This window comes from Seriola lalandi, unplaced genomic scaffold (genome assembly GCF_002814215.2).
Source record: "Seriola lalandi dorsalis isolate HSWRI2012SDOR001 ecotype SW California unplaced genomic scaffold, Sedor1 jcf7180002054901, whole genome shotgun sequence".
In the NCBI taxonomy this organism is placed as follows: domain Eukaryota; kingdom Metazoa; phylum Chordata; class Actinopteri; order Carangiformes; family Carangidae; genus Seriola; species Seriola lalandi.
In genome coordinates this window covers 7,659,343-7,679,211 of record NW_019525453.1, presented here as the reverse complement: position 1 = coordinate 7,679,211, position 19,869 = coordinate 7,659,343, and the positions used below count along the sequence as shown (strand labels likewise).

Below are 19,869 nucleotides of genomic sequence, written 5' to 3'. Positions count from 1 at the left end.
GAGCCAGAGGTCATTTTGACTTCTGTCTTTGCTTCTTTTCTCTGATCTGTTTCTACTTGCACAAGACCCGGCCACTTCCCTCAAGTCTGCTCTGATCTTCAAAAACATTTCCATTCATCTGTTAAAATTCAACAAGCTGTGTCACTGCAGCTGATACATTTCCATCAATATTCTGTAGTTCATCAATTAGTCTAATAAATCAGTTATATTTGATGTAATGTTCAGTCTGCATCACATGCAAAACAGTAAAGAAATGAAGGAACTCTCAGCCAAGTGTTGGTTTTAGCAGGACTGGAAAAGCAGCTCACATATCTTCTGGATTTCTGGGCTGAATGAAGTTTGAGATTTAAGGATACGGTAAAAAAAAAAAAGCTGCCCAAACATTTCTGCGTTTTTTTGGTTTTACACTGACCTACTAAAATCAAAAACTGACCCAGTGTGGGAGCATGAATACGGTCAGTATCTGAAACCATCTGCTCAGGAACCTGAGTAGATGTGGGAAATTTGACCTGATAGTTGCATTAATTTTCTGAGAATTCAACCATTTGTTTAAGAAACATTGTCATACCTTGTTGGTCAAGTGATGGTGGGGGTAGAGGGATCATCTTTAGGGATCATCCTCTGGGGGGGCATGAAGATCCATCCAGCTCATAGACTGTGAATAAAGATGGACGTCACCCACAGGTTTGTGAAGAGCGGTTTGGAAGCTCAGTGTGTTATTCTGTCGTCGTCATCTTGTCGCTCCTCCTCACTCCCTGCTGATCCAAGAATGGACAAAGGGGAGGGGCGTGTGTGGAGCCCAGACTTTGGTGGACGTCGGCTTGTAGCAAGAATATGCTCACCCACCTGTCACTCAAAGAGGCCACGCCCTCATTTATACAGAACTTTAAGCCTGAATAAAATTCAAACAGGTGAGTCATATAAACATCCACCCCCCGTGCAGTTGTCATGATGTGGCAGAAACCTACCATTTTGATTTCTTATTGATATTTTATTTCGGAAGCACTCCCACAACATTGTTAGACATAACAGTTAAGCTAACGTTAGTTAGCGATCAAGGGGAAGTGCGGCATGAAAACCGGATGTTCGATCAACTGTTTATTTCCGCATTCCAACATAAGGTCAATACAAACTAGATTTCAATAAAGTCTTCAGTAGGTTTGAAAGAAAATGGACAGAAACTGCTCCTTCGTTTTCAGTGTTTAGGATCTTATAACAAGAAGAACTCTGGATGACACTTAAACCAAACAGCGGTGACAATTAGTTGTATTTTATAATGGATTAACACACATTTATAACACAATCAAAAGCAGTGGGTTTTTGTTACTTTAAACCTTTTTTTATTAAAAAATATAAATGGCAAAAAAAGCAGCTTTTTCATTTGCTAAAAGAAAGACAAGGTGATCAGAGTCAGACATTAAAGTTTACAGTAAAATAAAGCTTTTTTTTGTTGTTCTTTTTGTTGAAGGTTAGCATGCTACAGTTGATACAGTACAGGTGATAGTGCTCCCGCTCAAAAAAAAAAAAAAAGGACAGAGGACGACAGGAAAGGTGAGAGAGTGAACATGAAGTGTTTTCCTTCAGCCTCGGCTCTGGTCTGAAGTGAATCTAGTCTGTCTTACAGGTGGATTTAAAACAAAGGCACAAATGGGTTTTTGAAGATTTCAGTGTCTTGACGTCTTGGTCCAACAGTGGCTGGAGTCACCACTTAAACTGAACAAGTGCCTTTGTTTTTTCTAGTTCTCCTCAGTAGCAGAAACTTGACTTTAGGGTTGAATCATCAAGAATCCTGCAGCTCTGTGCTCACAACATCTGTGCTGTAACAAACTCTTATAGTTTGATGATCAGAACTGATCATCTTTTATTCTGAATCTATAGGGAATTACTGTGGGATCCATTGATGTAAATTTATAGCATCAGCATAATGTCAGTTTAATAAAGAATGGATCTTTTATTTTGGTCAGTTTCGTCTTAATTCATCATCACATCAGTAAAAATGTGTCTGAACAAAACTGATCATCTTAAGATATTGTGTGAAACTGGCTCTAATGAGAGCACCAGTCCACAACGCACCTGTCATTATTCTGAGTTATTTGGTTGCTGAGGCCAGGAAAGGATAAAATATCATGAATTAATTATAATTAAAATCTGCTAAATCAACAACATTAACACCAGAGTCAGCCAGTCCACTGAGGAGAGACAGGCTCTGAGTCAGAATAAGAAAGTAAACTCAAACCATAATGAGCATGAGCACTGGATTCAAATATGCAAATGACTTGTCACGTGGACCAGTGAGGTAACTTATTGTGTAATTGATTGTTGATTGTTTGTACAAATGATTTAAAAAAATAAAAACTGTTGATTACCAACTCAAAATGTCCAATAAACCTAAAGGTGAAAATGAGACAAATCCAGTGAAGGCCGACGGTTTCCACCAACAGTCCAGTGCTGAGGGGATGGTGTGTTTGAGGGGTGAGGGAAAGGGGTGAGGCCGGTGGATAGTGGCGGATGAGGGGGTGGTTGAGAAGTCCGTTTCCATATTTTCCAACAAAGTCTTTAAATAAAACGTAAGGGTTTACACTGACTCGGGTATGCTGTAGTGCGTAATTTGGCACCATCGGCGCGTGAAATGATGTGGAGCGGAAGGCAGGCGCACAAACAAAAACTCATGTCAGAGGTCTTGGATACTGAGACAGCGGCTGGGCTGTTTTAATGAGGCTTTTTTTTTCTTCTTTTCTTTTCTTTTTCTAACAAAACAGAGCTTTTACTTCCCGACCTCGTCGAGCACTTTGCGGTTGAGCTGAGCCTGCTCCCTCTGGCTCTCCATCTTGGCCATCTGGATCATATTCCTCAGCAGGTGGAAGGTCAGGTCGATGGACAGCGGCGGCTCCTCGCTCCGTTTCAGCAGCTGCGCCGCCGCCGTCCTCACCGCCTCGTCCTCCCTCTCCTCCTCTGCAGGCAGCAGGTGGAGACGGTCCTCGTTCCTCCTCTGCAGAAACCTCAGGATGCTGTCGCCCAGTAGATCCGAGGCGGTGCTGTCCCCGGCGGCGGCCGCTCTGAGGAGCACTTCGTCCAGTCGCTGCGTCTGGAGGCGGCCGCCGCTGCCATCCAGCCAGCCGGGGAGGACGCGCGGTCTGCCGGCGGCGGGGCGGAGGTGTGATGAGAGGAGGACCGAGGAGAGGAGCAGGAGCAGGGGGACTGGCTTCATGTCCTGCAACCAGGGGAAGCCATTAACATGACATTCAGACAGCTAATACAGTTAAAATGAAATGGAGTGACATTTATCAAACTGCTTCACTGATATGAGTCTTAGAAGTGAAGTTATATTATTAATTATAGTTAATACAGTCGAGAAAAAAGAAAGTAATGAATCCTAACACGATTTTTACCATTAACAGTCACTAATTCTGGTACTAGGGATGAAATGCCATTTTTTAAGTTTAAACTTTATATTATCTAAACCTAAATTCCAGATCACTTTCCTGCGGGAAAAATGAACTTATACTAAACTAAAAAGCGCAAAAAAGAAAAGTATAATCTATAATAGCTGAGTTGAATCTGATGCACAAAGAGCAGAGAAAAAAAATTGAGGCTATCCAAAAGTCACAGGACGATGCCATCCATGTTCGCAGCTCGCACAGACACGTCCAATTCAGCCAAACTTTACTCACACTTAACCGAAGTGCGCTTACTCACTTTCTTCTCTCCAGATGCTGCAGCTGAACTTTGGTGGTGAGGTTTCAGGTCGGAGCGGAGTCTGAAAAGTCCCTGTGAGCGGAGACGGGAGAGGACGCAGGGTTTTATACATCCAGCCTGCTCCTTTGACGTCAATGCGGGCACAGAGACCGGTTTGGAAAGTGGACAGCTATCGAGACGCAAAGGCAATAGAGTCCCCGAGGGGACAGCTGCGGAAGCGGTGATGGACAGAAAGTAAATGGTGGCGGTTTATTTTTCTTCAGGTTTATTTCCCATCCATCCATCCACCCACCCACCCATCCATCCATCCATCCATGCGGGATCTCCCAGGGGGGGCAGATGAAGAAACAGGGGCCAGTTGGGGATTCCTTGACAAAGTTCCACTGGTTCTTTCAAGGAGGTTTGAAGGGCTCATGAGTTAAACATTACTGAGCTCAGTGTGCTCTGATGGCGCGGGCAGGCTATGGATTGGCCACTGTGTTCCCGTTCTTTTCCTACATGATCAAAGTTGGCTTCTATTATTTTTTTTATGCTTGTGAATGATTTGTTTGTATTTGTGTTTGCAGTCTTGATTCCATCACATTTCCCCTCAACAGACAAAGTATTTGGATTTTTAATGGTTTTAAATTGAACTGAATCTCCTCTTCAGCTAAATGTGAGGAAACTTGAGTCTGATAAGTTTTGTCCTGCAGAAATAAGGATAGTCTACTTTTGCCAAGTTGAAATCAAAGCAGATAAATGAAGAATTAAAGGCTTTTACAGGAACTGGAGCTCTAAAGTTATACAGGAGGTAAAACACAATAAGCCAGTCTTCATTTTCTATGCATGTTTGACCAGGCTGCCCCAGAGTAATGTAGTGTAGTAAAGTACTGAATTATTTTACTGCTTCATGAGTCTAAATGATTGAAATGAAGCTGGGAAATTGAGTCTTTGGTTGAAATGTTCACAACCTGTCGACACTGACGGGTCGCTAATGGTCAGAAAAGGTTGGAAATCAGTGTAATAAACCATTTCTCACTTTGAACCTCAGTTACCAATGTCACTAAGGACTCAGGAAAATGCCCATTCACTAACATGAACTTGCCATCCTGTTTCAAAGATTTGGTTATTATTGCATTTACTGTACATGTACGACCAGACAGTTAAAAATAATTATCTTTCAATGCAAATGAAAAATACAGCATTTAAAAATGGCTTCACTCCACTGACACATTTCAGAGGGAAAAACCGAACATTTAGGACTTTTTAAAAAAACGTTTATGCATATTAGCACGTACACATTGGAAACCAGTACATCAGCACAAACAGATTCTCACCAAAAATGTTCAGAAAGATCATTTAAACCACTAAGTTTAGAGTCTGTCTGTGATGACCCCCACCTGAACACTGAACATGGAAAACACTGATGTCAGCTGCATCATGCTTCATGTTCAGGTTAGAGCCTTTACGAGCCAGTTAAGTGCATCTTCTTTTAATTACCTTGGCTTACATTACAACACAGTCAGCCTCGGGTGCTGATTCAAAAACTGAATTCCAGCTTTCTGGGGAGAGGCTCATATCATCACATCCCCCCGGGGGAAAGAGGCTATTTGGCGGATTTTCAGTGGATTCGTCAGACGTTTCCGCTTGCTTTTCCCTGATATAGCCCAAGTGTGTTTGTGTGGGAAAAAAAAAAATGTGTGCGGTTAATTTGGTTGACAGCCCAGCTCAGCAGCCTCCACATCTCTCTCCAAACAAACCCCACCCGTCCAAAGCTAAGTTGGCTACAAAAGTTAGTGAGGTCAAACACGCCATTGACACCACCTCATGCGGAAGTCTATCATTTTTTTTGTTATCAAAAAGGTACACAGTGCAGGAGCATCCACACTTCAACAGGGATTGTCAGTGCACTAATGGATTCCTGGATTTATTTTGTTGTTTGGTGATGAAGTTTAAGCAGCTACAGATAATAATTCAAAACACTTGAGTCATTTAACATTTTGGGAATCCTAATTTCTTCCTTAGAGGAGAAGATCGATACCACTCATGTTTGTTCCCTATAAGAAGAAACAGCCCTGTTGAGCTTTGGAGGTGATTGTGTTTCTAGCTAGCTGGTCCCCTTGCCCCCTTTTTCCGGTCTTTATGCTAAGCTAAGCTAAGCTAAGCTAAGCTAAGCTAAACTAAGCGGTTTCTGGCTGTAGCCTTATATTTACCATTCAGACATGAGAGCGGTATCTTCTAACTTTCTGTACTGTACTTTTAGTGTCAGGTTGTGTCGTCATTATTTCAGTACCGAAGACAAAACAAGTGGAGATGGGGGTATGAAAACAGAAATAAAAAAAATGTTTGAGGTATTTTGGGAAAAGTTAGAAAGCAGTAACTGAAGCAAAATTATAGTTGAGTCAAATGCAGAGAAAGTGGGTAAACAATGTGTAAACTGTAAAACATTATTAGAAATTCTTGGACATAGCTACAGAAAATCACTGATCAATTTTCCTTCATCATAAAACAAAACATGATGCTATTGATTATCCAAACTATCCCAATTACTTCAAGTGATTAACAACAGAGTAAAGAGAAAACAAAAGTTTCCTTTCAACCAGTCAGTGTTATGTTGTGTGAGTGTGTGTGTGTGTGTGTGTGTGTGTGTGTGTGTATGTGTGGCTGCATCACTGCCAAATCCCATTTCCATAAATAACAAACTTTCACAGACATTTCTGCAAATGCAAATTTGACTTTCAAGTGTGAATTTGTCATTCAGAGTAGACGAGCACTTTCTCCCGACCTTCATCGGTGACTCAGTCTCAGTTTTACACGTTGGAAATATCAGACGATGAAGTAGCCTCAAGTTCAACCAGAACGACCCATGAGACAGACACACACACACACACACACACACACACACACACACACACACACACACACACACACACGCACGCACGCACAAAAATCATCATCATAAACAACAACAAAACAGGACACGTGATCATCCTTCACATCTTATTGGCCTTCCAGGTCAGGTAGGAGTTCCAGGCAACAGCAACGATCTGAACGACGGCCAACCTACGAGCAGGAGGAGACATGCATTTCAACAGGGTTTCAACTGATTTCATTAAGAGGAGTCGACCCAAACCTTTACATGTGATCATTGGGGCTTTTGTGTGTTAATAAATCCACAGATGTACCTGTGGTGAAGTGGAATGAAGTAGAAGTTGGCGATCTGGACTGGAGGCCAAAGCTGAAACACAAGCAGAAATACGTTCAGCGGACAGTTCGGTCATGTGATAACAATATGGGGACAAGATTCATTTGGAAAAAACAACACATTTACTTTCCAAGCATATATAAATAAAATGGAAAACCATACAGAAAAAAACTTACGTAGTAATTTGCGATCAGGGCATCTGTGTAGTCCTGTGTACAAAGTGAATAAAGTTATTGTATTGGCATCAATGAGTGTTGAATAAGTCACATTTCAACAAGTGTTTTAAAAGAGACATTAAAGGCAATAAGAAAAGAAACAAGTCAAGGATATTAAAAGACACAAATTGGATTTAAAAAGAGTAAAATACTGTGTGAACACAGTCTCCTCGTCTCGTGAAGATCTAAAAATGCAAAACACGTCTTGGTTGGAAAGATCGAAATTGGATAAAGTTAGAAAAGAAATCCTTTGTTTCTGTATTTAAAGTGAAATCTGGCCAGTAATACCTTAACATTTCACTGTTGAGGGTCTCAGTAGACATAATGGGTTGACACCTGGCTGAGTTTGTAGAGAATGATACTAACACTTTGTGTCACATGCTGCTGACAGAGTTTGTTTCCATATCTAACATCTGTTCTGTTCATCCTACTCAGGGATCAGGTTCAGCCCTCCAACCTTTTCCACCACAGAGCAGTCGAATATGCCCGTGGGGGATGAAGTGAGAGATGGTGATGTGTTCAAACTGCAGTTGGTGGAGAGACAATACAGGGTTGAAATGGAGTTAGGAAGCCAAGATCTCAGCAGCTGGCCAAGTAACTGGCAGCAGGAGTATTAAATGGAGTATAGTCATCTTGTACTGTGGGACAGGAAACATTTCCTGTTGGTGTGAGTGTCAGAAAGTTACAGAGATGCTCGGACACAGACTCCAAAAGTGAAGTCACCGAAGCTTGAGGGGAGGAGGTTTCAGATGGTGTGAGACAATCCCTCTGTAACTGTCCATGGTGCTGAAACATTCAAACCCAGCTGATCCATCCTAAGACCTACTGTACACCTGCTGTCAAGCACCTCTTTAAATCTACAGTAGTTTCAGACAGGGATTGAAGGTGTGAAGACTCAATGAGGTCATCCTTTAAACTTAATTGAAAAAAAAAAAAAAGGCAGCAGCCAGACTTCTTTCCAAAACCAAAAACAGAGAGCATATTACTCCTATTCCAGCGTCTCTTCATTTACTTCCAGTAAAGTTTAGAATTGATTTTAAGATTTTATTGATGACTTTTAGGACTCACCTCTGGACGTGCACCTGAGTACATCTCAGACTGACACCTTGTGTGGCCTGTCACAACCTGAGGTCCTCAGCCAAAGCTCTATTAGCCACTCCACAATCTCGGCTGAGGACTGAGGGTGACACTGCCTTCTCTGTTCGGGCCCCCGCTCTCTGGAACAACCTCTCTGAGGAGATTAGATCGACGAGCTCTTTAGCCTCTTCTAAATCCCTTTTAAAGACAGTTTTATAGCTGTGTTTTCTCTGGGCTTGGGGTCTGAACACACAGACACGCACACATACACATACGCACACACAGACACACACCTTCACTGTGTATCTTAAAAGGTCACCTCAACATGTCTCGACATATAAAAACAACTAGCCAATGTTCCGGTTACAATCTTTTTCCTGGTTGATTTTTTTTTCTAATTATGGACAAACAAGCTACTTGGCCACCTGAGGTGAAATTACTGCGTCAAAATCTTTCCTCCCACACGCTGGAGAAAACAAGACCTTTCTCACCTTTGCCAGGGGTTTCTAAGCTGCTTTTCACAATGACTATATAATTAATCAGATATTATATTAATATAGTACGTATAAACATGTATAAAGAAATGCACTTCAGTGTGTTATAATTACAGAAAATGAAACAAGACGTGACAATAGACTCAAACTTCTGCCAATTAAAAAGTTTGAATGATTTATTTTTTGTTTTTCTACAGCTGCCTCACCGTGATCTCCAGTTTATTTTAATCATTTAATTTTCTTTGTGGGACCAAACCAATGTCTCGACCATCCTGACTACGTCCACTACACCCTGAGCAGATGTAGAGTATGTAGTGAGTTCTACGGCTGCACCTAACCCATTTATTTTCTCAATGATTGTTATGTTTACTAAACGTCAAAAATAAGTGAAATGCCATCAAAGTTCCGACACTGCAAATTCAATCTGCAGGACTAAATTTCCATCACAATTTTGAAATAAATTTTAAAGGAGCTATTTTTATTTGTTTTGCTATTGCTACATAGCTAACTTTAGCATTAACAGGTGTTTACTCACAAGTCTTGCCAAGAGCTTCAGCCATTTTTATGTTTACAATGCAGGAGGTTAGGATACGCCCTCAGAGCAGCACTACTTCTTCAGGGCAGATTGAACACGACAGTGACTCAGTATCGCAAAATGACAAGACAGCCCAACTGGACTGGAGCTAGCTGGTTAGCATGCTAACCTCAGTAGAAGAGAAGAAGTGAAAGAATAGAAGCAAAACAAGAGTTAACATTGGTGTTGCTTTCAACAGCTCTTGGTGAGTAAAGGAATAAAGTTTCATACTGAACTCGCAACGTCTCTTCTAGACTGGTAAGTAAACAGCTCTTAATGCTAACATTAGCTACGTAGCACTGAAAAAGCTTCCATAGAGTTCCTTTAAGACTTATCAAGGCAATTCTGTATGCTAACTTACTTTTGTAGTTTGAACACACTACACACAAAACCCTGTTAGTATCTAGTACAAAACTGGTACATTGCTCCAGACTTCCTGGTCCAGTTCAGGTAGAGTGCAGGTAAGGAACCAATAAACGAGAGAGGCAAAGACTTGACCGAAACTATGTCTTTGACGGTGAGAGTGGCCCTTTGGTCAGTGGCTCCATTAATTTTCCTCTCACATTTCCTCAGTGCCAGACCTCATTGTAATGAGCACATTTGTCATTTATTTTCTGTCCTTTCTGACATTTACCAGGTTGGCCTTTCAGGTCCCCGCACCTCCTTTTGTAAATAATTGATGATGATCAGCAGCGTGTTGGGTAAGCAAGCAGTGACGGACGTTTGAGCAGTTGGCACAAGATGACAGTTAGCTCTGACCTGGCATACAAATACACACTCAGACACACACACACTCAGACACACACACACACACACTCAGACAGACAGACAGACAGACAGACACAGACACACACACACACACACGCACACACACACACACACACATACTTATATGAAAGTATGAGTCACTCTGGCTATTTCCACAGTCCCTCCCTCTCCCTCGTGTCTCTTCCCCCCATCACAGGAAACAGTTTCTAATAATAATGAGAGGTGAGTGTTGAAGGTCAGATACTGTACCTACAATGAAAACCAAACTTCCTCTCCATGTACTCTCATTTACCTGTGCTACGATCGCACAGAAAACACACTATTCTTCTGCTGGAGAACTGACTATGCGTGCTTTGCTTGAGTGCAAAGTCAGTTATTGTCACGTCTCATGTCTAAATATAGAAAAACAGGTTGAGGTTGAAAACAGGTTAAATCAGCAAAAAGAAAAGTCCAGGACCAACTAAATGTCTGAAAAAAAAGGTGCATTCATGCATAAAGGTCAGGCTGATGTCGAATTTCTCAGGGAGGCAGGGAGGGGAGAGGTGAATGCAGGGTTTCTGCAAGTTAAAGACTAGACTTTTCAGGACATTTTAATACAAAGTACAAACTAATTTAGAACCAGTTTCACATCTGTACCAACCGAAGTGTGAAAGCTCTCAGTGGAAATAAGTAGGGGCAATATGGCATTCAACTCCTTACAAAATGCATGAATTTGTTGACAATTATGTCACATTTGTTTGCAATTCTCAGCTGTTTATGACAATAATTCCTAAAAACATCATGAATCCTCAGTAAACACAACCTGGACCTGTATCAGGACGGAAGAAAAAAAAATACTTAAATACTACTTAAATAACTATTTAATTTAAGGTCCACATATGAATTTTATATAACATCAGATTGCTGCAACAACAGAACTGGAGATTTTACAGCCCATTGTTGCTAAAATCAGATACAAATACATGTTTGAAGTAACTAGAAAAAATATTTAAGACCTTTGTAAATTAAATTTAAGACTTTTCAATACCTGCCTTTTCTTGAAGAAACTGAAATCAATGTTGCAGATACCCTGTGAATGGAAATGATTCTACAGTGCCACATCACAACAAAACTAGCCTCAATTTCAGCTTTTTGGTCTGAAATTGAAATTTTATTGTTCTTAATTCTAGTTATTCATTTTAATTTACAGTAATTTAAAGCTCAGTTTGCTGTCCGGACTGTGTCGTGCCTTTAATGCAACATTCATAAATAGAAAATGTGGACTGAGGACAGATCAGGTCAAATGCTGATCCTTTACCTCAGGAGATAAATCTGACCCAGAGTCTGAGTTTTCCCTGGTTCAACTCACTCCGGTCACTCATTTGATTTTCCAGACTTCAACACAAACCAAGTCATGCAAGGAAAACAAGAAAAAACAGAGCTAGACTATTTTCTTTTTTAATGCACAGTTCAGTTCTGAAATCTTTCCCAGCATGCACTGGTGGAAGGAAAGGACACAGCTGGGACCAGCTGCAGGCTAAAAGACAAACTGTGGGAGAAACTGTACAACAACTGTAACGCAGAGAGAGTAACACCGTGTGTGACATGGTATTAAATTAAAATCTAATTACCCTCTTGAGCTTGGTGACATTTTCCTCCACCGTCAGTCCGTTCAGAGCTCCAGAGATACAGAGGAACGCTCCCAAGAAGCACGGAGCAAAACACACCTATGAACACACAAATCAGGAGAGATCAGAGATGGCAGCTGGGAAAGCTGGACAAACACTAAAAAGGGGCAAATGATGAAAACGAAATGAAAAACAACTCATTACTTCATTAAGTACTGGTCTATTAAATAAGTTGATGATGCATGTGAACATTATAGCATGCAGACTTCAGAGTTTGTGCTGTTAACTCAGTTCAAAACCATTTGTGCTGCTGATTTTGGCCATTTAAAGTTTGAACAGTTTAAACGTCTGCAGGATGTCAGACAAAGAAAAAAAGAAAATTAAAATGTAATTCCAATTTATTTTTTTTAGTATGTGAAAACTCATTCTCTCTTATAAGATTTACTACAGTGTGTTCTGAATTAAGTGTTTGGAGAACCCGTTACACTTAGAAATTATAGATTTATTTGACAGTAAAGGACAATAATCTGAAAGATTTAAGATTGATTTTACCTCCTGCCTCCTGACAGTGAGAAAAGTTACTACAATTCAATTCAATAAATGTGAACTCTCCTGTTCACTGTGTGCATCCACCTGACTAAGGATTACAGATGGAGGAAGGTTTTTTGTACACAATGGTGCTTCATAAATAAATGTATTAAACTAAACAGAATAAACCAAATATAATAAAAGATTTTCTTTCTTGGACTTTTGTTGTGACTGCGTCGTTCGTACATCAGAGGCTCAAGTAAAGATTTGATGCATGAACTGAAGCAGAATAAGAGACGCTCAGAGGAGATGGGAAATCTCTTCAGGATGCTCCGGTCTCTGCTCTCTCGTTTACATTGACACAACAGCGAAGAGACGCTGCTCCTCTGTTACTCGGGTCTGACGCAGGAAGGACGCTGCAGCTGCTTCGCCTTAAATCTTTCAAGTCACCAAATGGCACTTTATACTTATTATGTATACGGGGGCAGAGGGGGCAGCGTACAGTCAGTGGGACCACATAACTATTCAAGCGTAGGAGTGAACCCTTTACTTCACTTTAAATATTTCATTACAGAGAGATATTGAAAGCTCTGGTGTCTTATCCTGTGGTGGTTTTAGTTGAACCTGCATCTGTCCTGCTGCAGTTTTATACAATCAGACACCGGAGGGCAGAGTGAGGAGAGCTACACTGCTGCTTCTTCACTTCGTACAGTTTAGGATGAATATTTGATTTTATGAGTTTACCGTTAATGCATTTGTTGATTAAATTGTTTTTTTCACTATTAGTGAGCTTTTAAGCTAAAGTTAACATTTCTGTCAGGCAGTTTATTTTTCATCTTTGTCTTTTTCAGAATTGGAACTAATTATTATTTCCACTGCTGATAAATCTGCAGATTTCTTAGTTAATAAAACGTCAGAAAACAAACAAAAATGTCCATCACAGCAGCCCAGAGTCCAACATGATGTTTTCAAATGTCTTTTGTCCCAAATCTTTATGAACGCTCTGTGAAATTCAGAGGGCATTTTTCACTATTTTCTGATATTTTATTTGCCAAACAATTATTTATTGAGCAAGAAAATAAAGGGAAGATTAATCAGTAATGACAATAGTTGTTATATACTATTAAAAATATCATAGTACAACTGATGCAGTGAATGAATTTGGGGCAGAACGGTCAGACTCACTCTCTCAGAGAAAGGGGTTGGGGGTCAGATGAAGTTTAAACAGAGGGAGTCAGCGGCTGAACTGTACAGCTCTGTTTGTTCTAAACACTTGACAGAATTAGATTATTAGTTTCCTCCTGTCAGCATGACAAAGAGCTGTCTGTCAGCCTGATGGGAGGAAACTGTATCTCTGGTTGGGACTCATGCACTCAGCTCACAGTTCACTTCATTTGATCTGACAACGACAAGCAGCAGCAGCAGCAGCAGCAGAAGCCGAAGAAGAAAAAGAAGCAGAAGAGGAAAAAGATTCGGAAGAAGAAGAAGAAGAAGAAGAAGGAGTAGAAGACAGGACGACCAGTTGATTGGACGCTCCTCTCACCTGATCGATCAGCATTTTCTTCATAGCGGCACTTTTAGCTCCTCCAACAACCAGTCTGTCCAGAACTTTGTACCAGCTCCCGATCACCGGACCCTGATGTGACAATCAAGAAATAAACCAATCAATTAAAATCAACACATTAGTCCTGGAGGTCATTACCTTATAAATACATTTTCATCATTTAATTCTACATTGCAGCTGAGGCTCCATGCAGGGTACCACTTTACAATAAGACCATTCTTATAAAAGGACTTCTGAATGGTTTATAATTAATTTATTAATTAGCTTGTTAACATTTTATAACTCATTTATAAGCTGTTATAACACATTCGATAAAAAGGGCAACCGTGACTTGTTGCTTGCCAAATAGTGAGCCCACATGTCTCTGTACTGTTACGCCTCATATCTCATAAGTTACTGAGCTTTGTTTTCTCCATCATCAGCATTTGTACCTGCTGCTTCATCACATATCTGTTAAGTAACTAGCAATTAACCACCATCAGCAACTTCATTTTCAAAATGTTTGGCATATTAATAAATGATGATGTGTTTTACACTTTACAATAAGCTTCCTTTTACCAGTTAGAACTGGTAGTAACTCAGTAAGATTAATTAGTAAGCATTAACTTGATCTTGCCAAATAGTGAGCCTGGATCAACGTATGAAAACTGTTATAACTTGTTTATAATTGTTTATTAATGATTTATAAAGTGTCAACTGAATTAATAACCTAATTATAAACCATTTATAAATCATTTATAAGGGTGGCCTGAACATTAAAAAGTTAATTAAAATACAACATGTTTAATCAAACGTGCTGCAGAGGTCTCGCATGTAAACTAACAAACTAAATATATTATTAATTTGCAGACAGATGATACATGATGCATGAGCTGTGAAACAGATGCGTCTTTCCAGATGAATGAAGTTACACACAGCTGTCAGTAAACATGTCATCAAACATCTACACATCCTCGCTGCATCATTTCGGATGAGGCAGAATCTGATTGGTGGAGCATAAGGCGATTATGGAAATATAAATAAACCTTCATCACAGTGATGTCAAAAAGAAGAAATGTGCTGCTTGAAAGGTGATTTGTGCAGCTGGCCAAATACGTGATTTCCCAAACATACAAAGGCATGAACACACACTCTAAGAAGAATCCACTTGCACACGAGAACAGAGATACAAGAACCTCATGATCAACTCATGTATTTCTCACTTACAGGAAGCTGAAAATATGAATTTTGATGCCACCAAGTGTTTGATATTATGTTCTTTTCATGAATGTATTCCCTGTACTTTTCATCTTTCTTCTCTCAGCAAACAGGCAGCATCTGCTACAAAGATTTTACATAAAAATGTCAAATACATCTGGTCGTTTCATGTGGCGTGAGGCTGCTAACTCGCTGAGGCTGGACAGTTGTTTGAGACTTCAAACGACTGTGGTGGTTTATTCAAAGAGACCGACATGTCAACAGGCAACAACACAACTTGTAATACAAGGACATTTACTTACCACAAAAACGAAACCAATGCTCATCATCTTGGCTGTCCGCTGCACATTGTGTTGAGCCAGTCCTCGTCTCTCAATCAGCTGCTGGGATACAACGTCACCAACACCCACTAGAGACCCTGGAGGACACGGGGGGGACAGACACTGTGTCACTCCACTGAGCATAACCCTAACCCCCGAATGTGTTGGTTGTTTTAATCACAAATAGCTGTCATGGGGAATTAGCAAAAGATCTACAGATACGGCAACAAACTGGGGTCAAAATAAACTCAAATTCGCTGAGTTTGCTTTAAATAAATTCTAAATGATCACAAATACAACACAGCTAAAAAAAACAAAAACACATGGTCAACCTAGTTTGTTTCTATCTCTGGTTCTGCTACACACTCATCTCTGTCTCATCTCATTTGATCATGTTTTCATCTATCTATCTATCTATTAATAGAAAATAAAAATAGCTTATTTAGCTATTTAGCTACCAATCTGTGTGCAAAAGTATTGTTAGAAGTTCCTTTGTAACTTAGAGGTTAAGACGCCAACCATGAACTGCAATGGCCTTAGTACCTTTGTTGCAAATCTTTGTCCCCGTGCTCCCCTTCATGTCAGTTTAATGTCAATATAACATGTTGGTGTCTGAATAAGCAGCCTGAGCGCTTTTACATTAAAAGTCACAACAGCAATCTTTCCCCCTTTTCTTGTTTCCTGTCATCTCTCCACTCTCATGAATAAAGGCATTAAACTGCCTCTAAAAACACAAGTGAAGTTCTACACAGTGTTGTGATATCCAGCCTCTGTCTTATTCAATGTAGAGTTTTATAAAAATAAAAAAGGACACTGGTGTGGACACCAAGCACTGGCAGTTTCCCACAGTTACCATTTTACACTGGCAACATATTTAAGGTTGCTTAATTGAGTTCTTGACCACTGAAGAAAAGGAGAAGAGCTCCACAGTGAACTGGCAGTCACACAACCCTGTATATATAATATTATATATAATCACTGTATAAAGTTGCTAATTATTTACACATTCGGACAGACACACAGCAAAATCATCATTCACGTGAAGTCGATTTTGTAGCCAAGTCCAATATTCACTCCCCTTCTAGCTGAGATTTTTCCACCAAATCCTTAAGTTATTTTTTTCTTTGTTTGACAGGATATTGAGAGACAGGAAAAGCAGGATGACAGAAGGACATACAGGAGAGTCTAGCCGGCTGGGACTCAAACTCGCGGTTCAGGGCATTTGTGGCACGTGGTGTGTGTGTGTTACCAATCGGCTATCAGGTGGCCTGGTCTCCACCAACTTCTGGGGAAAATATCTGGCTCAGCTGCTAAATGTTCCACTTACTTTAAGGCTGTTTAGTGAGAGTGATGAGATTGAATGATACAATAAATGTAATAAATAAAACCAAATCACTGAGCTTACGGAGGCTGAAAAGCTCTGTAGAGTTGGTGATAATTCTCTCTCTCACCTTTGTAGCCATCTGATCCACTGCCAGTGTGTCATTATATATTGATTAGTGGAACTTGAAGTCGATATGACCACAGCTGTTAACATCACTCCTTCTGGTTTGACATTTAGTTTAGATTTTTTTTGTCCTAACTCATAAAAAGACACATCAAACACCCATTCAGCAAACTAACATAATGTCAGTAGCACATACCACTGTTAATACTGACAGCACGGTGTAATAACATGGACCCAGCTGAACAAGAGGTAACCTTTCCTTAAAATGTCATGGGAGAACTAATAAAGGCAGTTAGGCAGGCAGGCGCACACACACACACACACACACACACGCACACACAAAATGTCAACTGTACACCTTGAAACGAATAAATAAAAAAGTATTTCCTCTGTCACTTTGACAGACACTGAAGCACCAAGACAGAGGAGTGAGCAGGCGTAAAAGATGGGGAGCTTCAGTCTGTTGACCGATGTCGTCAATGTTTCACTTTATGATGGCAAAACAAGTAAATATCTCTTAAATCCCCTCACACACAAACATGGAGTCTTCCGAAAGCTGCAATACACAAGATAGGTGAACATTTTGGTTGGGTCCGGCAGAAAGTATAAATGTTTAAAAAGAAAGTTGCAGGTATTTGTTACCAGCACCTGAAAAGACTTTATGGATGTGCTTGTGTCTTGTATTAAAAAAAATTAAGATTGTCATTTTTTTAAAAGGCTCTACTTGTTTTAATCAACAACCATCTACTTGTGCATGGATATGAGTTTTATTTTCTTATATTTTCAGCCTTTATCACTGACTGAAGTCATGCATCAGAAGTGCACTGCCTCCATCTAGTGGTGGTTAAACAGTACTACATTGGGGCAAACACCACTCACAAGAGAATTGAAAATGTATATGCAACATGTTTTTGGGAGAGATTTTGAGGATGTGAAACTGTGGCCCCACGACTGGGATCTCTGCACATTTATGCCCAAAAAATTCAAGAATCAGCCTGAAATCTAAGGCCGACAAGCTGTTGCTGCAGTTTCTTCTGATAACTGGGGCGCCGCAAACAGGTTATATTCAATATCAGTTTATTGATTATTGCTGTTCTGATTAATCAAACACAGATTTAAACTAAGAAACATAGTGAGGTGGTAACAAAAGTAGAGCTGTAATGATTAGTCGATCAACAGAAACCATTTTGATAACTGAATAATCATGCCAACATGTTCTGGTTCCAGTTTCCTGTGAGAGGATTGGATGTTTTTCTTGTTATATATGCTTGTAAAGTAAATATATATGTGGGTTTTAGATTCCTTGTCAGGTGAAGATGTCACTTTGGGCTCTGGGATATTAGTGCAAATATTTTTCACAATTTTTCCTTCCTAGTTACAAGGTGCAGTAAGAGAATCTTTAAATTATCTACAGACTCCCGATAGTTGCTTTACAAGGCGGAAGGCATTAAACCTTTACATTCTGAGAAGAAGCAACTTTAATATTTCAAAAATAGTAATATACCTCTGTCAATTCACTAACTGATCATGGGTGTTTCATTCATCGTTAATGCCAGTTTACGTTCACTCTGACCAAGCCTGTTGTAATAGTGTCTGTGCTGACACTGATCAGAAAAACACTGCAAGGAAAAAAAATCTTAGTCACTCAGCTCAAAGCTAATTTTTCTCTGTTGACATAAAAACTGAGGTGCACTGAGTAAACGAGAGTAAAGGTTTTTTTCACCTCTGACCTGACTGTCACCTGAGATGAAGCTGAGATTGGAAGAATATCTTGACTGCCCTTATTAGAGCAATCTAGACACATGGTCTAGTTTGTTGGTTATATGTAGTGTGTAAGTCATACCTGCAGTCACTATCTGCACTCTCCAGGGGTATTTGGTCATCAAGGCCTGGTAGGATCTCCACAGGCCTGCCATTCTCCCTACTTTGAACGTAAAAAACAACAGACACATAAAATAAATACAGACACCAAAATAAACTGTGAAAACGTGACATTACCCAATTACCCACTCCGCCCACCGGCAGACAACGTGATTCAAATCAAGCGACCCTGCTAATAAGTTGCGTTATATTGTCTATCACAGCTTGTTGATTAGTTTAACTAGTCTGCTTGTTCAAGGCTGAGCTGTAGGTTGTGCAATATTTCCTGCATGGAGATACTATTTAGGGATTCAGGAAGTCAGTTAAGCCTATAAAACACAATAAAAACCTTTCTACGTGTCACGTTTTATAACTAACTTTTGTAATTAATAACTGAACATCAAGCAGCATTTTTTAAACATTGTATGAAGCGTAAACAGTTAGCCTATACCATCCAATGGATGACATTTGATGCTGAACTGATATAAGTTAAGATTATAGTCAACTGTGCCATTTCCGGTGAATTCTATCAATGCCGACTTGAAGAGTGGTTTCAAATGATTGACAAAAATATATAAATGATGTTCTGGCATATACGTAGATTTACAAATATCCAAGGAAACGTTAAACTGTTGAGTTTTTTAAATCCAGTCCTGCGTAACATTGGGTCTCGTGCGGGCTAAGCTAACGTTACATGTTTTGCGTCCTTACGAACGGGGTTAAATCAAATCGTTACTAGCCAACGAACAACTTTTTAAGCAACTTGTGACATAAATAGATTATAGTGAAGGGTTAAATTATAATGCTGAAAGTCAGTGTTACCACACGCTTTTAATAACTTTCTATACAAGAATATAACCGACATAACTGAACTGTGGTTAATTATCAACGTATCACTGTCAACGTGCGTTACTCAACGTTTTGCTCTGTTATAATACACGGTAAATAAAAATGAACGTAAATAAAGTGTGTACATGCCTGTTTATGAGCCGAGCTCCACTGACTGAACTACTGGTGATGCCTTCGCGTGTCCACATCAGCTCCGACCTTTGAGGACTGAAATCATTAAAAGACTAAAAAACTAAACAAATTCAGATGGATTACTTGCGCAAAAGCAGATTCTTTTTTTGTGAAGCTCTTGACCCATTTAATAATCAAGAATAAAACAAAAAACAAATTGATGTTGAAGTTGCACCGGAAAAGACTTAGCTTGAAATTAACAATTACTCCAAGCAAAACTTTTCCAAACCACGTCAAGTCAATTTGACTTTACTTTAAATTACGTGACAACTTAAAGATATTAGATGAGCATGTTACTGCTTGCTAATGTGATGCCAA

At 39.8% G+C, this 19,869-nt stretch overlaps 2 protein-coding genes across 3 annotated transcripts; both read right to left on the bottom strand.

The window, feature by feature from the left end:
- Window positions 1-1,317: 1,317 nt before the first annotated feature.
- On the bottom strand, window positions 1,318-3,973 carry ucn1 (urocortin 1). Its single transcript, XM_023430059.2, has 2 exons — window positions 3,697-3,973; window positions 1,318-3,211 (listed from the first exon to the last, which is right to left on the bottom strand). The coding sequence occupies exon 2, from the start codon at window positions 3,206-3,208 to the stop codon at window positions 2,765-2,767; it is 444 nt and encodes a 147-aa protein (XP_023285827.1). The 5' UTR covers window positions 3,209-3,211; window positions 3,697-3,973; the 3' UTR covers window positions 1,318-2,764.
- A 966-nt stretch (window positions 3,974-4,939) lies between these two features.
- On the bottom strand, window positions 4,940-19,627 carry mpv17 (mitochondrial inner membrane protein MPV17). Of its 2 annotated transcripts, none has more exons than XM_023430286.2 (8): window positions 19,510-19,627; window positions 18,515-18,595; window positions 15,207-15,322; window positions 13,687-13,779; window positions 11,619-11,714; window positions 7,057-7,089; window positions 6,861-6,913; window positions 4,940-6,738 (listed from the first exon to the last, which is right to left on the bottom strand). In XM_023430286.2, the coding sequence occupies exons 2-8, from the start codon at window positions 18,585-18,587 to the stop codon at window positions 6,669-6,671; spliced, it is 534 nt and encodes a 177-aa protein (XP_023286054.1). In that variant the 5' UTR covers window positions 18,588-18,595; window positions 19,510-19,627; the 3' UTR covers window positions 4,940-6,668. The 2 variants fall into 2 exon arrangements, with proteins under 2 accessions (XP_023286054.1, XP_087036491.1); XM_087180365.1 differs by lacking the exon at window positions 19,510-19,627 and adding an exon at window positions 18,691-18,701.
- Window positions 19,628-19,869: the final 242 nt, after the last annotated feature.